General features: G+C 39.4%; 1 protein-coding gene across 3 annotated transcripts in view; it reads left to right on the top strand.

Annotated features, from left to right (window-relative positions):
* LOC128203554 (uncharacterized) overlaps positions 1 to 16,648 on the top strand; it is a 40,000-nt gene extending 23,352 nt beyond the window's left edge. For all 3 annotated transcript variants that reach the window (XM_052905014.1, XM_052905012.1, XM_052905013.1), the window contains exons 2-5: positions 1,303 to 1,888; positions 4,251 to 4,409; positions 10,106 to 10,163; positions 13,326 to 16,648. In XM_052905014.1, the coding sequence (XP_052760974.1) occupies positions 1,331 to 1,888; positions 4,251 to 4,409; positions 10,106 to 10,163; positions 13,326 to 15,604 (3,054 nt within the window). In that variant the 5' untranslated portion in view covers positions 1,303 to 1,330 and the 3' untranslated portion in view covers positions 15,605 to 16,648. The remainder of the gene's footprint in view (positions 1 to 1,302; positions 1,889 to 4,250; positions 4,410 to 10,105; positions 10,164 to 13,325) is intronic.
* Positions 16,649 to 21,214: the final 4,566 nt, after the last annotated feature.

Genomic DNA, 21,214 nt, shown 5'->3' with positions numbered 1-21,214 from the left:
TAAGTAAATTAGCAGTCAGCTGTTTTAGGGGCTGAACCAGTATACAAAATATTATCTCGAATACTAAGCTGATTTAAAGCTGCACTCTCACAGATTGCTGACAAAAAATTAGATCTTAGATTTTTATATTTAAGTTCAAAAAATGATTTTTTATGCATTTTTCTTAAACCATAAGTAATGGTTTAAACCATAAAACACAAGTTTTTTTAGCGGAAATATAAAAATCTACGATCCGATTTTTTGTCAGCAATCTTGTATCATTGGTTTGCAGATAATCACGCAAAAAATGCTATTTCCAAGACAAAAAAATGTAAAATTGGCAAATCTGTGAGAGTGCAGCTTTAAGGGTTATGTTAGTATGTATTACCAAAATAAAGAGTTATGCGACTGCATCGCATTAAATTGATTATTTTGGTAAAAAATATAATAACCGTGAACCGTTACAATGGTTATTACTTAAATTCTTTTATGCTGTATAATATGTAATAATTTTAACCCCCTACCGATTCCACCGTAGGGGATGTCTGTCCGATATCATGCACATCATTTTATTTTATTGGTTGCCATAGCAACATAAAGAATCAGTTTAAAGTAAATACTACACTTTAAAAGGGTCCTATAATAACAGCAAAAATGTTATCCAAAAATTATAAAAGCTGCTGTGTATAGCACATGATACATTTGGCTGGTATAGCAGTGAATACACCAATCCCTTAACTGGATCTTTGCCCTGTATGATGAAGTATTAAAACTTGGTCCATGTAATATAATATGCGGATAGAGGGCAATAGGGATATTATGCAGGCCAATAAAAAAAAAAAAAATTACGTCGTGAAAAATGTTGTGGCTATTTCAACATTTTCTTAAAGATGCACTCTCACAGATTGAATGTTTTGACAACTTTAAAAAAAATTGTCTTGGAACGACCCAATTTATATCAAAATGAATGGAAACCAGTGATATACGACTGCTGACAAAAATCAGATCGCAGATTTTCATAGTTTAGTTAAAAAAATGTGTTTTTCTTAAACCGTTAGTAACTCTTTTAGCCATAAAAGATAAATTTTCGATGGAAATATGAAAATCTGCGATCTGATCTTTTGTCAGCAGTCTAATACCACTAGTTTGCAGATATTTATGCAAAAACATGGCTCATTCCAAGACAATAATAAATAAGTTGGCAAACAGTAAATTTGTGATAGTGCAGCTCTTATTTTAATGCTGGTAATTTCAATTTGTTTAAGAATCTGAAGGGGACTTTTGTAATGTAAGTAATACTCAGTGACTTGTTTCTTTTACCAGGTATTGAATAAGATCTAATGGCAAAACAATGGCCTCATATAGAGAATTATTAAAGAAGAAGGAAGCCCAGAACTGGGTAAAGGCCGCCTTCGCCCTCAACATCACCAAGGACGGATTACAAGATTTTCTGGAGGACGTACTGACATGCGTTCACCAGGACATCTATAGCGCCGTTAGAACATCCAAGGGTCTTCCATCCGGGGCAGCATGTGCACATTGTTTCACAGAAAACGTGTTGATGTGCCCAACTCGTGGGATATGCACCAGTACTAGAAACTGTAGATTTCATAACTGTCCTCAAAAACTGTATGCTCCTTGTCCAAATGGGATTTGTGAAGGCGTCCGTGATGAAATAATCAAACATCACAGGTTTTCGGGACCATCATGGAAGAATACAAATGCCGACAAATGGAGCACCACATCCTGGGAGATAGGCAAGTGTTTCCTGCCTCCTGATGGCTACAAGACCGTGTCCTCCATCAAAGACAGTGACTTTAACGGAATGATCAGCGTCATGATAAATTGCGAGGATTTCAAAACCAAACTGTCGTTTAACGTTGCGACACAGCAAAATTTATTAACAGAGGTAAACATATTAATCACACTATGGTCATATTAAACGATTCCGTTGACTTTTTAAAGCTGCATACTCACAGATTGACAGTTTTGACGTTTATTATATTTTTATCTCAAATTCAGCTGATTTCGCACATCAATACATTTAATTTAGTCATATAAGACAACTTACTTAAGAACTGCCGGGAAACTAATTTTTTACTAACGCTTTTTTCCATACAACATCTCACTGTATTATTATGCCCCCCTTCGAAGAAGAGGGGTATATTGCTTTGCACAGGCATGTCTGTATGTCCGTCGGTCGGTCCGTCGGTAGACCAAAGCTTGTCCGAGTGATAACTCAACAATTCCTGGACGAATGGTCATCAAACTTCACATGAAGGTTGGGCCTGACCAGAAGATGACCCCTATTGATTTTGGGGATCATCAGGACAAAGGTCAGGGTCACAGTGACCTTTAATGGTAAAATAATTTTAAAGCTTGTCCGAGTGATAACTCAACAATGCCTGCACCCATGGCCCTCAAACTTGACTTGGAGGTTGGGCCTGACCAGTAGCTGACCCCTAATATTTTTTGGGCTCAATGGGGCAAAGGTCAAGGTCACAGTGACCTTGAATGGTAAAAGGTTGTTCGAGTGATAACTCAACCATGCATGCACCCATGGCCCTCAAACTTGACTTGGAGGTTGGGCCTGACCAGTAGATGACCCCTATTGTTTTCGGGGGTCATTGGGCCAAAGGTCAAGGTCACAGTGACCTTGAATGGTAAAAGGTTGTCCGATTGATAACTCAACAATGCCTGCACCCATGGCCCTCAAACTTGACTTGGAGAATTGGCCTGACCAGGAGATGACCCCTATGGTTTTTGGGGGTCATCTGGCCAAAGGTCAAGGTCACAGTGACCTGGAATGGTAAAAGGTTGTCCGAGTGATGACTCGACAATGCCTGCACACATGGCCCTCAAACTTGACTTGGAGGTTGGGCCTGGTCAGAAGATGGTCCCTATTGATTTAAGGGGTCATTGGGCCAAAGGTCAAGGTCACAGTGACCTGGAATGGTAAAAGGTTATCCGACTTGACAATGGCTGCACCCATGGCCCTCAAACTTGATTTGGAGGTTGAGCCTGGCCAGAAGAGTGTCCCTATAATTTTAGGAGTCATTGGGTCAAAGGTCAAGGCCACAGTGACCTTGAATGATAAAAGGTTGTCCAGGTGATAACTCAACAATGCCTGCACCCATGGCCCTCAAACTTGACATGGAGGTTGGGCCTGACCAGTAGATGACCCCTATTGATTTTAGGGTCAAAGGTCAAGGTCACAGTGACCTTGAAATCAAACTCGACAATTCTTGGACCTATGGTCATCAAACTTGACATGAAAGTTGGGCCTGATCAGTAGATGACCCCTATCGACTTTGGGGGCCATCAGGCCAAGGTCAATGTCACAGTAACCTTTAACGCAAAAAAGTTAACAAATCTTCCCCCACTGATATCTCAACAATGCCTGAACCTATGATCATTAAACTTGACATGGATGTTAAGCCTGACCAGTAGATCACCCTTATTGATTTAGGATTCATAGAGCCAAAGGTCAAGGTCACAGTGATCTTGAATGGTAAAAGGTTGTCCGAGTAATAACTCAACAATGCCTGAACCCATGGCCTTCAAACTTGACTTGGAGTTGCATCTGACTTGAAGATGACCCCTTATGATTTAAGGGGTCATCCAGTTAAAGGTCAAGGTCACAGTGACCTTGAACGAAAAAAACTTGTCTTGTGATAACTTGACAATGCCTGCACCCATGGCCCTCAAACTTGACATTTAGGTTTCTGGTGACCAGTTGATGACTCTGGATTTTGAATTCATAGAGTCAAAGGTCATGACGGTCATAACACACTTTATCTTCACACTTTAATGGTCATAATCTTAAAACAGCAACAAATCAGCTGTCATTTCGGTCCATGCATAATTCATTCAATTGTCCATATAATCCTGACAACATGGCGCTCAGGGGGGGGGGGGGGGGGCATAATGTTTGACAAACATCTCTTGTCATTATATCACTGGTTTCCAGACATTAACGCAAACATTGGCTCATTCCCAGACAAAACATAAAAACGTGGCCTAAACGGTCAATCTGTGAGAGTTCAGCTTTTAAGAATGTTCATAATAAGTGTAGAATGTTTCAGTATTCACTTGAAGTTGCTCTGATTATTTTGTACATTCATTACTCTAATCCAAACAACCAAGAAGTCTTAAAGTGCATATATAGTTTAGTTACTACATATTGCATGATAGTATGCATTTCCATTTGGGCCATGTTCACCACAACTACAAGCTGTTAGTCAAAACTTATTTCAAACATTACATTTAAGGTTCGAGACATTGGTCGACGCGTACGCCATTCCCATGACCAGAGGGTCAAGGACACAGAACTAGTGGACTTCCTGTTCAAGCTACGCATCCTGCTGGAGGATAAGACTGAACTAGCAAACCGACCCGAGGCACAACATGCTGTGGAACAGCTTAAGAAGGTACAAATTTACATGATAGCGGACTAAACAGATTATACAGGTATGACTTTACAAGAGAGATGGCAAAACTGAACTAGCATACTGGCCAAAGGCACAACAAGCCGCGAAACAGATTAAGCAGGTATGGCTTTCCATGATAGAGGCCCTAGGTATGAAACGCTGTGGAACAGAACAAAAAGGTATGGCTTTCCATGATAGATGACACAACTGAACTAGTATTCCTACTCAAGGCACAACATCCCATGAAACAGATTAAATAGGTATGCTTTTACATGATAAAAACCACAACTGAACTAGCATACCGGCCCATAGCACCACACTCCGTGGAATAGTTTAAACAGGTGACTTTACAAGATAGATGACACAACTTAACTAGCATACCCTAGGCAAGACATGCCGTGGAACAGATTAAACAGGTTTGACTGTATGCGATAGATGACACAGCTGAACCAGGATACCGATGTAAGGCACAACACGCCACAGAACAGGTATGAGAAAGGGTATGAGTTAACATTTACTTTTTGTGTCGCCTGAAAAGACGACATATATAGTGGTTACTTTTGTCGGCGGCGGCGTCCGCGTCCCATTTTCGCTTGTCCGGGGTATGTCTCCTAAACTATTAGTGGTATCAACTTGAAACTTCATATGTAGATAGATCTAATTGAGGGCAAGTGCAGTGCACAAGAACTGTTACTCTTGCTTCCATATTTTTAGAGTTATTGCCCTTTGTTATTTTTCATGCTTAAAGTTTTGTCCGGGGCATATCTTGTAGAATATAAGAGTTATCAACTTGAAACTTCATATGTAGATAGATTTCATGGAGGGCAAGTGCAGTGCACAATAACAGTAACTCTTGCTTTCTTAGTTTTAAAATTATTGCCCTTTGTTAATTTTCATGCTTAAAGTTTTGTCCGGGCATATCTTGAAGAATATAAGAGGTATCAACTGGAAACTTCATAGCTAGATAGATCTCATTGAGGGCAAGTGCAGTGCACAATAACAGTAACTCTTGCTTTCTTAGTTTTAAAGTTATTGCCCTTTGTTAATTTTCATGCTTAAAGTTTTGTCCGGGGCATATCTTGAAGAATATAAGAGGTATCAACTTGAAACTTCATAGCTAGATATATCTCATTGAGGGCAAGTGCAGTGCACAATAACAGTAACTCTTGCTTTCTCAGTTTTAAAGTTATTGCCCTTTGTTAATTTTCATGCTTAAAGTTTTGTCCGGGGCATATCTTGAAGAATATAAGAGGTATCAACTTGTTTGTATTAAATTCAGTCAACGCGTGTAGAAATACATAGTAACTTGCTGGAAGAGTAGTTTTAAATTATAACGTGTGTACTATTTTTTGTGTAATTCAGGCATGAGTATTAAAAATAATTTTATAATGCATGGTGAAACTGCGCAGACGACTTGACTGCCAACTTCTGCACATGTGTGCACCCGGAATTATTATGTTATTGGACACAATTAAACTAGCATACCTTAAGCTCAAAAAACTGTAGAAGTGCTTCAACAGGTATGAACTCATATCCTAGAGGACATAACGAAACTATCATACCGACTTGAGGGTGCGAGGCCGTGAAACAGCTGAAAAAAGGTATGATTGCAAGTGTCCTTTTTAGCTCGACTATTCGAAGAATAAGGAGAGCTATACTACTCACCCAAGCGTCGGCGTCACCCCTTGGTTAAGGTTTTGCGTGCAAGCATAGGTTAATATCTCAGCAACTACTTCAGGTATTGCATTGAGATTTTATACAATGGTACTCAACCATCCAACCTACTTAATTAACCAAGTTTGATAACTCTACTTTGCATTTAATGCCAATAATAGGCCTTTATTATTTGACTTAGAAATTCTGGTTAAGGTTTTGCGTGCAAGCACACATGGGTTAATATCTCAGCAACTACTTGAGGTATTGCATTGAGACTTGATACAATGGTACTCAACCATCCAGCCTACTCAATTAACCAAGTTAGATAACTCTAGTTTGTATTTAGTGCAAATAATAGGCCTTTATTATTTGACTTAGAAATTCTGGTTAAGGTTTTGCGTGCAAGCACACATAGGTTAATATCTCAGCAACTACTTCAGGTATTGCATTGAGACTTGATACAATGGTACTCAACCATCCAACCTACTTAATTTATGAAGTTAGATAACTCTAGTTTGTATTTAGTGCAAATAATAGGCCTTTATTATTTGACTTAGAAATTCTGGTTAAGGTTTTGCGTGCAAGCACACATTGGTTAATATCTCAGCAACTGCTTCAGGTATTGCATTGAGACTTGATACAATGGTATTCAACCATCCAACCTACTTAATTTATGAAGTTAGATAACTCTAGTTTGCATTTAATGCAAATAATAGGCCTTTCTTATTTGACTGAGAAATTCTGGTTGAGGTTTTGCGTGCAAGCACAAATAGATTAATATCTCAGCAACTGCTTGAGGTATTGCATTGAGACTTGATACAATGGTACTCAACCATCCAACCTACTTAATTTACGAAATTAGATAACTCTAGTTTGCATTTAATGCAAATAATTGCCCTTAATTATTCGACTCAGAAATACTGGTTAAGGTTTTGCATGTAAGAACACATAGGTTAATATCTCAGCAACTACTGGATGAATTGCATTGAGACTTTATAAAATGGTACTCAACCATCCAATCTACATAAATAACCAAGTAAGATAACTCTAGTTTGCATTAAATTCAAATAATGGCCCCTTTTTATTCAACATAGAAATTCTGGTTAAAGTTTTGCATGTAACCACTTTTAAGTCAATGCTTCAGCAAATACATCATGTATTGCATTGAAACTTTACACACAGGCTCCCAACCATTTAACCTTCTCATTTAATCAAGTAAGATAACTCTATCTTTCATATTATATAATTTGTGCCCCTTTATTATGCTTCTTAGAAATTCTGGTTAAGGTCTTGTTAGGCCTAAAAAAAAATACATTTGGTTCGGGTTACCCGACCCTACCTACGGAATAGGTGCCGACCCTACCGTTTTTATAGTAACCCTAACCAAACAATTTTTTTAGGCCTTAGCACACATAGTAGTTGCTGAGATATTATCCTATGTGACGTAGGATAATATCTCAGCAACTACTTAATGTATTGCATTGAGACTTTATACAATGGTATTCAACCACCCAACCTAATTGAATAATCAAGTTAGATAACTGTGTTTTGCAAATAATGGCCCTTTATTATTACACTTAAAAATTCTGGTTAAAATTTTGCATGTAACCACATTTATGTTAATATCTCCGCACATCACGTATTGCATGGAAATCTAATCTAACAGTGATCCATGCATGTTTCGCCAAAACTTTTCAATCCTTACACTGAAAAGCGGCGGAATAGTCGAGCGCGCTGTCTCTGTGACAGCTCTTGTTTTATATCAGATTCGATAAACTCGTGCAAAGATATTTCTGTACTCTTGTGTAAGAGGAGCGATTGGGAATTATATCGAGTGGACTACCTTTTGTGCGGATCAGGTATGCGTTTATTGAATACAATTCAGAATAGTATGGTTTGACCTCGTCACCGGACTTTAGACCCTACTTGACCATGCACCTAATCAGATCAACGGACTTTAGTGTAGGTGGGGGCCTCTATTCGACCTTGCACTTAATTATATCAATGGACTTTACTGTAGGCGGGGGGGGGGTCCTATTTGACCTTTCACTTAATCAGATCACCAGACTTTAGTATGGGTGGGGGCCCTATTTTACCTTGCACTTAATTAGATCAACGGACTTTAGTGTAAGTTGGCGTACCTATTTGACATTGCACCTAATTAGATCACCGGACTGTAGTGAAGGTGCGGGTCCTTATTTTACCTTGCACTTATTTAGATCAACTGACTTTAGTGTAGGTGCGGGTCCATATTTGACCTTGCACCTGATTAGATCACGGGACTTTAGTGTAGATGGGGGTCCGTAATTGACTTTGCACCTGATTAGATCACCGGACTTTAGTGTAGGTGGGGGTCCGTAATTGACTTTGCACCTGATTAGATCACGGGACTTTAGTGTAGGTGGGGGTCCGTAATTGACTTTGCACCTGATTAGATCACCGGACTTTAGTGTAGGTTGGGGTCCGTAATTGACTTTGCACCTGATTAGATCACCGGACTTGAGTGTAGGTGGGGGTCCGTAATTGACTTTGCACCTGATTAGATCACCGGACTTGAGTGTAGGTGGGGGTCCGTAATTGACTTTGCACCTGATTAGATCAACTGACTTTAGTGTAGGTTGGGGTCCGTAATTGACTTTGCACCTGATTAGATCACGGGACTTTAGTGTAGGTGGGGGTCCGTAATTGACTTTGCACCTGATTAAATCACGGGACTTTAGTGTAGGTGGGGGTCCGTAATTGACTTTGCACCTGATTAGATCACCGGACTTAAGTGTAGGTGGGGGTCCGTAATTGACTTTGCACCTGATTAGATCACCGGACTTTAGTGTAGGTGGGCGTCCGTAATTAAATTTGCACCTGATTAGATCACGGGACTTTTATGTAGGTGGGGGTCCGTAATTGACTTTGCACCTGATTAGATCACCGGATTTAGTGTAGGTGGGGGTCCGTAATTGACTTTGCACCTGATTAGATCACCGGACTTTAGTGTAGGTTGGGGTCCGTAATTAACTTTGCACCTGATTAGATCACCGGACTTTAGTGTAGGTGGGGGTCCGTAATTAACTTTGCACCTGATTAGATCACCGGACTTTAGTGTAGGTGGGGGTCCGTAATTGACTTTGCACCTGATTAGATCACCGGACTTTAGTGTAGGTGGGGGTCCGTAATTGACTTTGCACCTGATTAGATCACGGGACTTTAGTGTAGGTGGGGGTCCGTAATTGACTTTGCACCTGATTAGATCACCGGACTTTAGTGTAGGTGGGGGTCCGTAATTGACTTTGCACCTGATTAGATCACCGGACTTTAGTGTAGGTGGGGGTCCGTAATTGACCTTGCACCTGATTAGATCACCGGACTTTAGTGTAGGTGGGGGTCCGTATTTGACCTTGCACCTGATTAGATCACCGGACTTTAGTGTATGTAGGTGGGGTCCGTATTTGACCTTGCACGTAATTAGATCACCGGACTTAAGTTTAGGTGGGGTCCCTATTTGACCATGTATCTAATTAGATCACATGACTTTAGTATAGGTGGGAATCCCTAATTGACCATGTACCTAATTACTAGTAGATCACCGGAATTAAGTGATGGTCGGGGACCCTATTTGACCTTGCATCTAATCAGACCAACGGACTTAAGTGGAGGTGGGAGTCCCTATTTGACCTTATTAGAAGCGAGGCCAAACCAAGGTTGCGTACCGATGGGTCACGATACTTGACAGACCCATGACACAAATCGTCAACTGGTCTGAACCCTCCCACGTCTTAAACGTACGAAGTGGTGGCCTCGAAATTATTAAGTCGTGGCAACAACATGCAAGTCGTGGGAACGAGTAATTTAGTTGAGATCCCGAGGTAAAAAATAGTTTTATTTACACATGTCACCTTTATGACAACGTACATACACTTTCTGATGTAGTAAAACTGTTTTCTGTTCAAATTTGTCTTTATAATATAAGTTTATAGTTAATATTATTTTGTAAAATAGCCTTTGAATTATTGGATGCTTAATGTCTTGATCTGTTTTGTTGACAGCTGCAAACAGACGATTTCAAGATCAGTGCTGAGAACGAAGGGGAGATATTGAAGGAAGGTAAGAGACGCTTTTGATCAAATTGACGTAAATGGATATGGATGAAACTGTGTGTATGGTGGCTTATGTAATGAGCTAGCTTGGGGCTGTGATGAGTAGTAGGGTGTAGGTCACTGTTTCTAAGAAAGAAAAATGGTTTCCGCCCACTAACTTTCGTTATAACTTTCGTTAAGAAAGATAAGATAGTGTTGAAACTCTGCATTTCTAGCACACCGGATAGGCATTTCCGGTGACGTCAGCCGTGCTGGAATATAAGTATCATGTGTTTCCGGTACGGATAGAAAATCCGACCCGAGGGCACGCGCGTAAGCCGGTAACGAGGCTTTCCGAGTTATCGGACACGCAGCGTGCCCGAGGGTCGGAATTTTCGATCCGGACCGGAAACACATGATTTTTTTTTTTCACTTTTGTGCATTTCACCAAAGCGCGCGAATACTTATATATTTAATTGCGCTTTTTTGAAATGGCATAATTTACTTTTCATATTCCATACAAGAAAAGAAATAAGAAGTGGCGCGTTGTTGCGCGTGACTCCTCTTACATGGGGTGTGTAAGACGTTTTTTTTTCCACCACTGGTCACATGACCGGAAACACACGTCCGGTGTGCAAGAAAATTCCATCTGGCACCCCTGTCATGCCAGATGAGTCACGCGCTGTGACGTAATACTTTCTATTTCTTTTATTATACACTTAATGTAACTATAATTATGAGATTTCAATAGAATAGTGCGATAAACATAAACTTTACTAAAATATACCTTCAAAACAAAAAGTAACCCTTAAAAGACGTGATACTCAGAAACTTCTTGACGTGTGCCGTGAATAAAACTTACTGCGCGTCATGCCGTGAGTAAACATCATCGCACGCCCTTTTTGGTAAAATGTACAAACATGCGCTTTTCACAAAATATTGTAATTCAAGGTATGCTAGAAAAATGTCTATCATATGTGTCAGTTTCTCGGTTCCAGATCGAAAAATCCGACTCTCGGGCTCGCTGCGCAGCCGGTAATCCGGCAAGCTTCGTAACCTGGCAACGCAGGTGCCATCGAGTCGGGTTTTTTTTCTATCCGGACGTGTGTTTCCGGTCATGTGACCGGTGCTGGAAAAACTCATCTTACACCCCCATGTAAGATGAGTCACGCGCAACAACGCGCCATTTTTTATTTCTTTTATTGTATGGTTTATGAAAAGTATAGTATGCAATTTCAATAAAGCGGAATCATAGATATAAGTATACAATACTTTTAATTAAAATTGAAAAGAAATAATCGTAAAATCGCGATTTTTAAAGGAACTCTTTGACGTCGATAGTGATTTAAAATGACTGCGCTTTATGAAGTCAGTACACGACGTCGCACGCGCTTTTTGCTGAAATGTACTAAAGTACGTTTTCTACGTCAATTTTCCATCTAATTCATAATTTTAGGTATGCAAGAAAAAACATCAATCATGTTTTTCCGGTCCGGATCGAAAAATCCGACCCTCGTGCACGCTGCGTGACCGGTAACTCGGAAAGCCTCGTTACCGGCTTACGCGCCTGCTCTCGGATCGGATTTTTCTATCCGTACCGGAAACACATGATAGATACTTATAAGAACGCATACAACTTTTAACTTATACAACCATAACACTATTGCTGCCTTTCTTCTTACCAAGCGTCTTGTGATATTTCTGCTTCTTATCACCTGTACCAAGCGTCTTATGATATTTTTGCATACCGGACGTGTGTTTCCGGTTATGTCACCAGTGCTGGAAAACCCCGTCTTACACCTCCTATGTTAGATGAGTCACGCGCATCCACGTGTCACTTTTTATTTCTTTTATTGTTTGGTTTATGAAAAGTATATTTAACCATTTCAGTATGGCGCAATCAAATATATAAGTATGCAAGACTTTTGATTAAAATTGGAAATAAATAATTATAAAAAACGCAATTTTCAGAGTAACTATTTGACATCAATAGTTATTTAAAATAATAAGTTGTCCGGTTAGCGCACTCGCTTCTCACCTAAGCGACCCGGGTTCGATTCCCGGCTTGGGCGAATGTGAGTTTGGTTTGTGGTCACCAAGCCGGACAAGTGGGTTTCCTCCGGGTTCTCCGGTTTCCTCCAAAACACAAGACCACACTCTCGCGTAATATCGTGCCAACGAGAGTGATTAATATAATGTTGTAATAACTTGTTTCACAATCGTTGTAAAATAAATATGTTTAAACTAAACTAAAATAATTGCGGTTTATGACGTCAGTAAACGATGTCGCACGCGCTGGTTCGTAAAATGTACATAAGTGCGTTTTCTATATCAATTTTACCACAATTTGATAATTTTAGATGTGCAAGAAAAAAATATCAATCATGTTTTTCCGGTCCGAATAGGAAAATTCGACCCTCGGGCACGTTGCGTGGCCGGTGACTCGGCAAGTCTCGTTACCAGTTTACGCGCGTGCCCCCGGGTCGGACTTTTCTATCCGTACCGGAAACTTGTGATATATACTTATAATGTTGCTTCTAATCGTCTTATGATAATGCTGCTACGTATATTCTGCAACAAGCGTCTTGTGATATTGCTGCTACTTATCTTCTGTACTAAGCGTCTTGTGATAATGCTACTTCTTATCTGATGAACTGAGCGTCTTGTGACAATGCTGCTTTTTATTGTCTGTAACAAGCGTCTTGTGATAATTATACTTCTTATCATCTGCAACAAGCGTCTTGTGATAATGCTGCTTCTTATCTTCTGTAACAAGCGTCTTGTAATAATTCTGCCTCTTATCTTATGTACCAAGCGTCTTGTAATAATGCTTTTACTTATCTTCTGGACCAAATGTCTTGGTAAAGGCTGCTACTTATCTTCTGTAACAAGCATCTTGTTAAAATGCTGCTTCTTATCTTTGGTCCCGGGCCTCTTGTTAAAGGCTGCTACTTATTTTTTGCAACAGACGTCATTTGATAATTCTGCTTCTAATCTTCTTAACAAGCGTCTGTTGATATTACTTATCGTCTGCATCAAGGGTCTTGTGATATTGCTTATTTTTATCTTTTGTACCGAGCGTCTTGTCACAAAACTAATTCCTGTTTTCTCACCAAGTGTTTTGTGATAATGCAAACGTATATGTTCTTATTTTTATGTTTTTAATGATATATCTTTACATTTACTTCAGGATTACGACTACGTTTGGCAAACCATTACCGAACCACGTTGGCCGACATGCCGATATCTCCCATTCTCGGAGAAAAGAACGCCAAACTCAGGAAATTCTACGTGGCACCGAAAATTGTGGAGAAAGACCATCGAAAAATCGGCAAAATTGACAACAAAGAAAGCGGTCAAAAAATTGCAAAATTTTCAGATGTTTTTATAAAAGAAATTCAGTTGCTCAGAAATGTTTTCCTTGTTGGAGAACCGGGCAATGGCAAATCTACATTCTCCGTAATGTGTGCCCTGGATTGGACTCACCAGTATTTACCAGCGGAGGAAAACGTCGGTATTAAAACAAGCTTTGCCGACCCAGAATTCTTCAAAGAGTTTGCATTTTTGTTCCATGTCACCCTACGAGATTCAGGTAAAACGTGTGATCTAGCACAAATGATCAAGGATCAACTTATACGTAAAATCTACCACGAGAAGGATGCCGATGATGGTTACCGGCTATTACAGACGGTGCTGGAAAGTGAAACATGTTTAATCATAGCTGACGGCCTCGACGAATGGACCCATCCGGAAAACGTAAACTGTACCTGCAAAACTGAGGAAAAAGTCATCCCTTTCCGAAATTCGGCCAACAAGGCCACACTCCTCACGACAACGCGTCCCTGGCGAATGTCACAGTTTAGAGTGCAGGATTCAAAGATCGACAAATATCTTGAAATAGAAGGAGCAGCAGACACAGAGCAACTCGTGGAAAATATCATCAACATTCTTAATGAGGGAAATATGGATGAACGGACAACAGAGGCTTTCATGGAAATGGTGTCAGAGAAGGATCTTGAAGGATTATTGTCAGCACCTATCAGCATCACCCAGCTCGTGTGCCTGTGGTTCGAGGGCAAATCGTTAACCGATTCAAAGTGTGACATTTATGCTGGCGTGATAAACATGCTATCATGTAGACTAAAATGTATGCAAAGCGGGAATAACATTCCGGAAATTGAACTGCCATCTGTATTAAAGGAACACGAATGCTTCGTGCAAAATCCCACGGTTTACCTTGCGCTGGCAAAGTTAGCATACACAACTTTGTTTTCAGAGTGCAGAGATTCGTCTGTTGTCTTCAGCAACAAAACAGTCAACGCTTTATTAAGCAGGGAGCAGGTTGAATTTGCATTGAAGTCAGGCTTACTCACAGAGAAGAAATCCAACTCATTGATCAAGAGATCATCTCACTTTTCATTCTTTCATAAAACACTTCAAGAGTTTTTAGCGGCTCTTCATTTATGTTTGAATGAAAACGACTTCAGTCAGCTATCAAACAAGTACGAACAAGATAATAAGGAAAATATCTTGAGAGATGTTTCTCAGACATTTATTTTCATATGTGGAATGAAGCCCGAGCTCGGTGTACAAATGTCTTCATGGATCAATAGTTCTATACCACCATACCAACCATCAATCTACAGTGGAGAGGCTAGACTACTTCAGGACCTGATTTTCTCCGGACACCGTGAAGCCAGGGCGAACAACTATGGTGACATACCGCTCTATCTCGCACACTTCTGTATTTATATATTGGAGGATATCGTAGTGTTAAAAAAGCTGATGATGATAAACAAGGAACGTATTCAGTCACTAGTCATCCAGGAATACAATGATCAAATTAATGGGGAAGAGCTGCAGGAGGTGATCACATCCTCCTCCGACTCCCTCAAAGCAGTGACACTGTGGAACCGTGATGGGGAGTATGACCTGTCCCAGTGTCACAGGCTGAAATATCTGCGTATAGAGGGAGACAATACAACACGTGTGCAGGTTGATCCAACACATATTACAACATGTTACTTACAGAGTGTATCATCGAATGTTGAAATGTACATATTTAGATTATTTAAACACGATCAAAGGTGGAGTAAACTACAACGTGTTAAGTTAGAGAGCGTTAAGAATGTCCAGTTACTTGTGGATACACTACCAAGTCTCCCTCAGTTACAACGCCTTGACATATGGGTTACAGATCTAGGTGAGCTCCACCTCCTCCCTCCAGCCTCCATCACCGATATTACACTATGGTTTGTGACAATGACAGCGGGGGCGGTGCGGAGTCTGATAGAGACGATGAAGAACATACCACACACCATTACATGCAACATGCGGACCTGCAGGGTGAAACCTGACAGTGAGATGAAAGACATCCGAGAACATATGAACAGTTCGCCGTCATTCGAGGTTCTCGAGTTTGACGATACGATTATAGGGATTCATAATTTCAAATTCACCAAAATGTGAACAATAAGTTAAATGTTAGCATCGATTATGGGAATTCATATTTGATGAAAAACAGTGGGAAGTGTCATTCTATTTATAGAAATATATGTCACTTTTCCCGGAACTAATTATTATCAACCACTTTCTATGTGTATTTAATTAATTTGATTTATGTTGTGTATTTGCATGCATCCTGAGTCCTTAAAAAATTGTTTGGTTAGGGTTACATCCTTTTCAAAAATAGGTAGGGTAGGTAGGCTTTTTATTTTTTTATTTATCTTTTTTATTTGGCTTTATATAAGAATGTCATTTTCATCATTGGAGAATGTTGTTAAAGTTATCTTCTATATAAGCAATTAAGGTTTTAAACTACATATTGAAAAGCAAAAACAAGAAAAAACATTTTTTTTTTTTTTTTTTTATTTTTTTTTTTTTTTCAAACTGACTATAAAAACGGTAGGGTCGGCGCCTATTCCGTAGGTAGGGTCGGGTGACCCGAACCAAATGTATTTTTTTTAGGCCTAAAATAGATTTAACTGGACACAGCAATGTCGTTGTGGCAGACGTTATTAAATATATCTGATGGGGATGAAAACTTTCTTTTTTAATTATAACACAACAGTCCGTAATCAACACGTGCAATAGTCGGTTTAACTTGATCGACATTTTTTATAAGAATCTCTTAATAAAGTAACTCATTTCCTAGTTTAAATCGATATCATTTGATAAATGTTAGGTATTTACTTCGCTTATGGATTATGAATTAATTGGAAATATTTAGTTTTTTCTTTATTTACAATGGCATCCTTGCTCAGCTGTATTTTATATTCTGTATTAGAGGAGTATACCAATAACACGTTGACTTTTTATGTTTATTATCGATTACATAAATTTCACATTATTATGAAATCTACAAAATGATATTATGTATCAACAAATACTACAAAAGAAATAACCAAACATTGAGTAGATTTAGTTACCTAAATAATATATAATTGCCTATTATTTAACATATCGCACAATTTGATTATAATTGAAGAATATATGATTAAACGTTGAAAGTATTATTTGATTTGTATTTAATACAATGAGGGTGAGGATGTGTTAGAATGATGATGATGATTGTGGTGATGGCGGTGGTGGTAACGACGACGATGATGATGATGATGGTGGTGGTTAATACGATGAGGATGAAAATGTGTTAGAATTATGAGTATAAGTATGATGATGATGACTACAACCACGACGTCGATGATGATGATGATGATGAGATGATTATGATGATGGTGATGATGATGATGATTCTGATGGTTGTGGTGGTTGTGGTTGAGACGATGTCGATGATGATGATGATGATGATGATGATGGTTGTGGTTGAGACGATGACGACGACGTCGATGATGATGATGATGGCGGTAGCCGTGGTAACGACGGCTATGATGATGATGACGATGATGGTGGTTGTGTTGGTTAATACGATGAGTATGAAAATGTGTTAGAATGATGAGTATAAGTATGATGATGATGACTACAACCACGACGCCGACGTCGATGATGATGATGATTATGATGATGATTCTGATGGTTGTGGTGGTGGTTGGGGTTGAGACGATGTCGATGATGATGATGATGATGATGATGATGATGATGATGGTTGTGGTTGAGACGATGTCGACGACGTCGATGATGATGATGGTGGTAGCCGTGGTAACGACGGCGATGATGATGATGATGATGGTGGTGGTTGTGGTGGTTAATACGATAGTATGAAAATGTGTTAGAATGATGAGTATAAGTAAGATTATAAGTATCTATCATGTGTTTCCGGTAAGGATAGAAAAATCCGACCCGAGGGCACGCGTGTAAGCCGGTAACGAGGCTTGCCGAGTTACCGGTCACGCAGCGTGTCCGAGGGTCGGATTTTTCGATCCGGACCGGAAAAAACATGATTGATATTTTTTCTTGCATACCTAAAATTATGAATTTGTTGAAAATTGACGTACAAAACGCACTTTTGTACATTTCACCAAAAAGCGCGTGCTACGTTGTGTACTGACGTCATAAAGCGCAGTAATTTTAAATCACTATCGACGTCAAATAGTTCCTTTAAAAATCGCGCTTTTACGAGTATGTATTTTCAATTTTAATTAAAAGTATTGTATTCTTATATTTATGATTCCGCTTTATTGAAATTGCATAATATACTTTTCATAAACCATACATTAAAAGAAATAAGAGGTTGCGCGTTGTTGCGCGTGACTCATCTTACATGGGGGGTGTAAGATGAGTTTTTCCATTACCGGTCACATGACCGGAAACATACGTCCGATATGCAAGAAAATAATGACTTCAACCACGACGCCGACGTCGATGATGAAGATGATGATGATGGTGGTGGTATAGCTTGAGACGATGTCGATAATGATGGTGGTAGCCGTGGTAACGACGGCGATGATGATGATGATGATGATGATGATGATTATGATGAAGTTAACTTAATATATTGAGTGGGATTATTCGCAGTCTAGGAGGAAAAGTAAGCTCTTGCATGATCTTCCGTGAACAATTAATATTTGGCCTCATCGCACTTTCGCAAATCCTTACTACTAAACGGATGTAAATAAAAACGCTACAGTGGTTTAATTAAGGCTGTATTTAATAACCAAACCACAAATGAATAAAATATGAAACAACAATCCTGTGGAAATCAAATTATGCAGAAAGTCGCAAATTAATCATAATGTTGTAAGGTGAAATTTAATTTAAATTGATTGCCGCCACCCAAACGGATATATTGTAATATGCAGTAACGTTCGTTGCGTTCATGACGCCGCCTGTATAAACGCAGTCCCTTGTCAGCATTGGTGATATGAAGTCGTGATACATCACTAAATGTCACGAAACGCCATCGACGAGCACGATTGTCGACCGTCACCTGACGACAAACTTGACGGTGACGCCACGTGAGAATCATGTCACGATAGGTCTCGTGCAGCGTATCCCCCGCTCTATAAGCCGATTCCTCACTGTACGGCGGTTGTAATGTCGTAGTGCTGATGCGGACGGCATCTGCGTCGTTGCGTATTCGTAACCTTTGTGCCGTTACTGAACATCGCTCAAGATATTCAAATAAAACTCTCGACAGCCATAAGGCCTACAAGTATTGATTTTTCTTGAGTTATGCCCGTTTTTAGAAATACAAACACAGTTGTTGGCGTTCGCCGTGCATCGTTTTTGTTGCGCCGCTCGTGTTGGATAAATGTAATGCATTGGTAGGGATACTTAACAGATAATCAAATGTATAAAAATCAGAGATCAGATATTTATAAAGACACTATATAATACATTTGCAAGAAGAGGAGAATTTCAAAATGTCAAAATCTTAATATTGATTTTTGAATACAACGCATTGAATCTTACTTACTGCAGATATCCCATCGCTTACGACACTATATACACGTATATAGATATGTAGCTTTCGCAGTGATGACGTATTTTTCCAATTTTAAATTTACTGGGTTGGTCTTCCACATTAATACCAGTTATTTTAAAAATAGTGTTTATAGTCGAAACCCATTGGCTCGAACTCATCGTTGGCTTGAACTGTAGGTAAAGGACCGATTTTTTTCTACTTAATGTAAGCATTTACGCTTGGCTCGAATTTCCCGAGGCTCGAGGTATTTTCGCCGGTCCCTGGGAGTTCCAGCCAACGGGGTTCGACTTTGTATATATATGTATTGCCCAAGGTCAAGGTACTTAGTCACAAGCCGAGTCTAACTCGTATGGATATAGGGAAAACGTAAAACAAGCTTTGAATGAAAATACGACACTAATGAATGCCATAAAAGTATTTTTACGAAATATCGTAAACCAAAACATATAAAGAGTCAATAGCATGTGTATAATAACATTTCCCGAAATACATATCAGGGTGGACAGTCAACCCTACTAGAAAAATATGATTTTGTAAATAGTGCCAGACAAAAGTGGAAAATGGAAAAGAAACAAAGAACTGTAACACTACTTATGGTAAGAAAGTATTGAGAAAAACATGGACGTTAACGATGTGTTCACCATCCAATATTGACACGAAAACAGTTAGATCGGCTCATTTCTCCAACTTTTTATACTGACGGATAATTAAACGGTAGGTGGTGGAGATGGTGGTGGTAGATTTTGTGAAAATAAAATGCCCACGCTTTCGCCAACGCTAAAAATATATCAGTAATGGCTACATGGTACCGCGATTGGATGTTCAGTGACACATGAGATAAAACTCAAAGGTGCTTGGCTGAGGCAATAATCTATGCGATAGTTCGTCGCACGCGCTTTTTGATGAAATGTACAAAATTGCGTTTTCATCGTCAAGTTTTCCACAAATTCATAACTTTAGGTATGCAAGAAAAAATATCAATCACGATTTTCCGGTCCGGATCGAAAAATCTGACCCTCGGGCACGCTGCGTGACCGGTAACTCGGCAAGCCTCGTTACGCCGTGTGCCCTCGGGTCGGATTTTTCTATCCGTACCGGAAACACATAAAAATAGTAATATTCTCCTTACTGCCTCGATAAGAGTAGCATGACATAGCAGAGCACGAAACAACACAGTAATATTTTTTATAATGCAACCATAGTAACGCGCTACCGGCCCATGTGACGTTTTGTTCTACGCATGCTGAATTTAAAAACTTAATGAAATAAATATCAGCTGCAGAAAATCTTAAAAACTCCGCGATTTTGTTTGACGACGTTTGCGCAACGTCTTCTTAACATTTGACGTCGATCGGCCGTTGCATTTTGAAATAAACAACGTCTGCTCTTAGACTGTCAAGCTTGCTATCAATCTCATTAAAATCATATCGTGACGTTCACTTTATTTCATTACGTTATGTAACGTCGTCAAGCGTGTATTGGGGATCTGATTTTAATGAGATTGGCTTGCTATGAAATATATCGTCACAAGAACGTTTTGAAATTCGCTCAAACATTTAATTTTCAAAGAAATAGGGAAAACACAATCCGAAACGTATAAGCTACTAAAGCTGACACGGGGAGAAAACTGCGTTTCCGTGCGCTTGTTTTCAAATGGCACCGTTAGTCGTGACGTCAATTGAAGAGAAACTGAAAGCGGACTGCACAGTGACTGTACGGGAGCTGTGCAACGCCGCATAGCGGCATCGCCGCATAAACGTGTTTTTTTTTTCATTTATGCGGTGATTTCACGCATAAAAAAGGATTTCTTTATGGGGCAAAAAGGCACCCTATCGCCACATAAAAAGCAATTAAAACACATACTAGTACAATAGTGGTTGATAAAGTTTCATCAAGATCGGTCTTAGTTTTTTATGTCCACTTAACATGCTTTGAACTAGACTTTTAGAGACGTAATTTTTGACAAAGATTTAGTAAGATCGGTTTAAATGTGAACCAAACCAATTGATCTTTCTGCGAAAACGTTTGAAATGACGTTTAACCCGACTAATGGATGGAATAAATGTTACGACAAAGCACAACACCGTCATTAGGGACATTCAGAAAACTGAATCGTCCTATGACGTAACATATATTCTTGCCTTATAGTCAGACTGACGAAAATTCAAAATGTCGATAAAGTAGTCAGCTAGTTTAAA

The sequence above is a fragment of the Mya arenaria genome, chromosome 9, assembly GCF_026914265.1.
Source record: "Mya arenaria isolate MELC-2E11 chromosome 9, ASM2691426v1".
Taxonomy (NCBI): Eukaryota; Metazoa; Mollusca; class Bivalvia; order Myida; family Myidae; genus Mya; species Mya arenaria.
The sequence above is the reverse complement of the archived record's forward strand: the minus strand, read 5'-3'. Positions and strand labels throughout refer to the sequence as shown.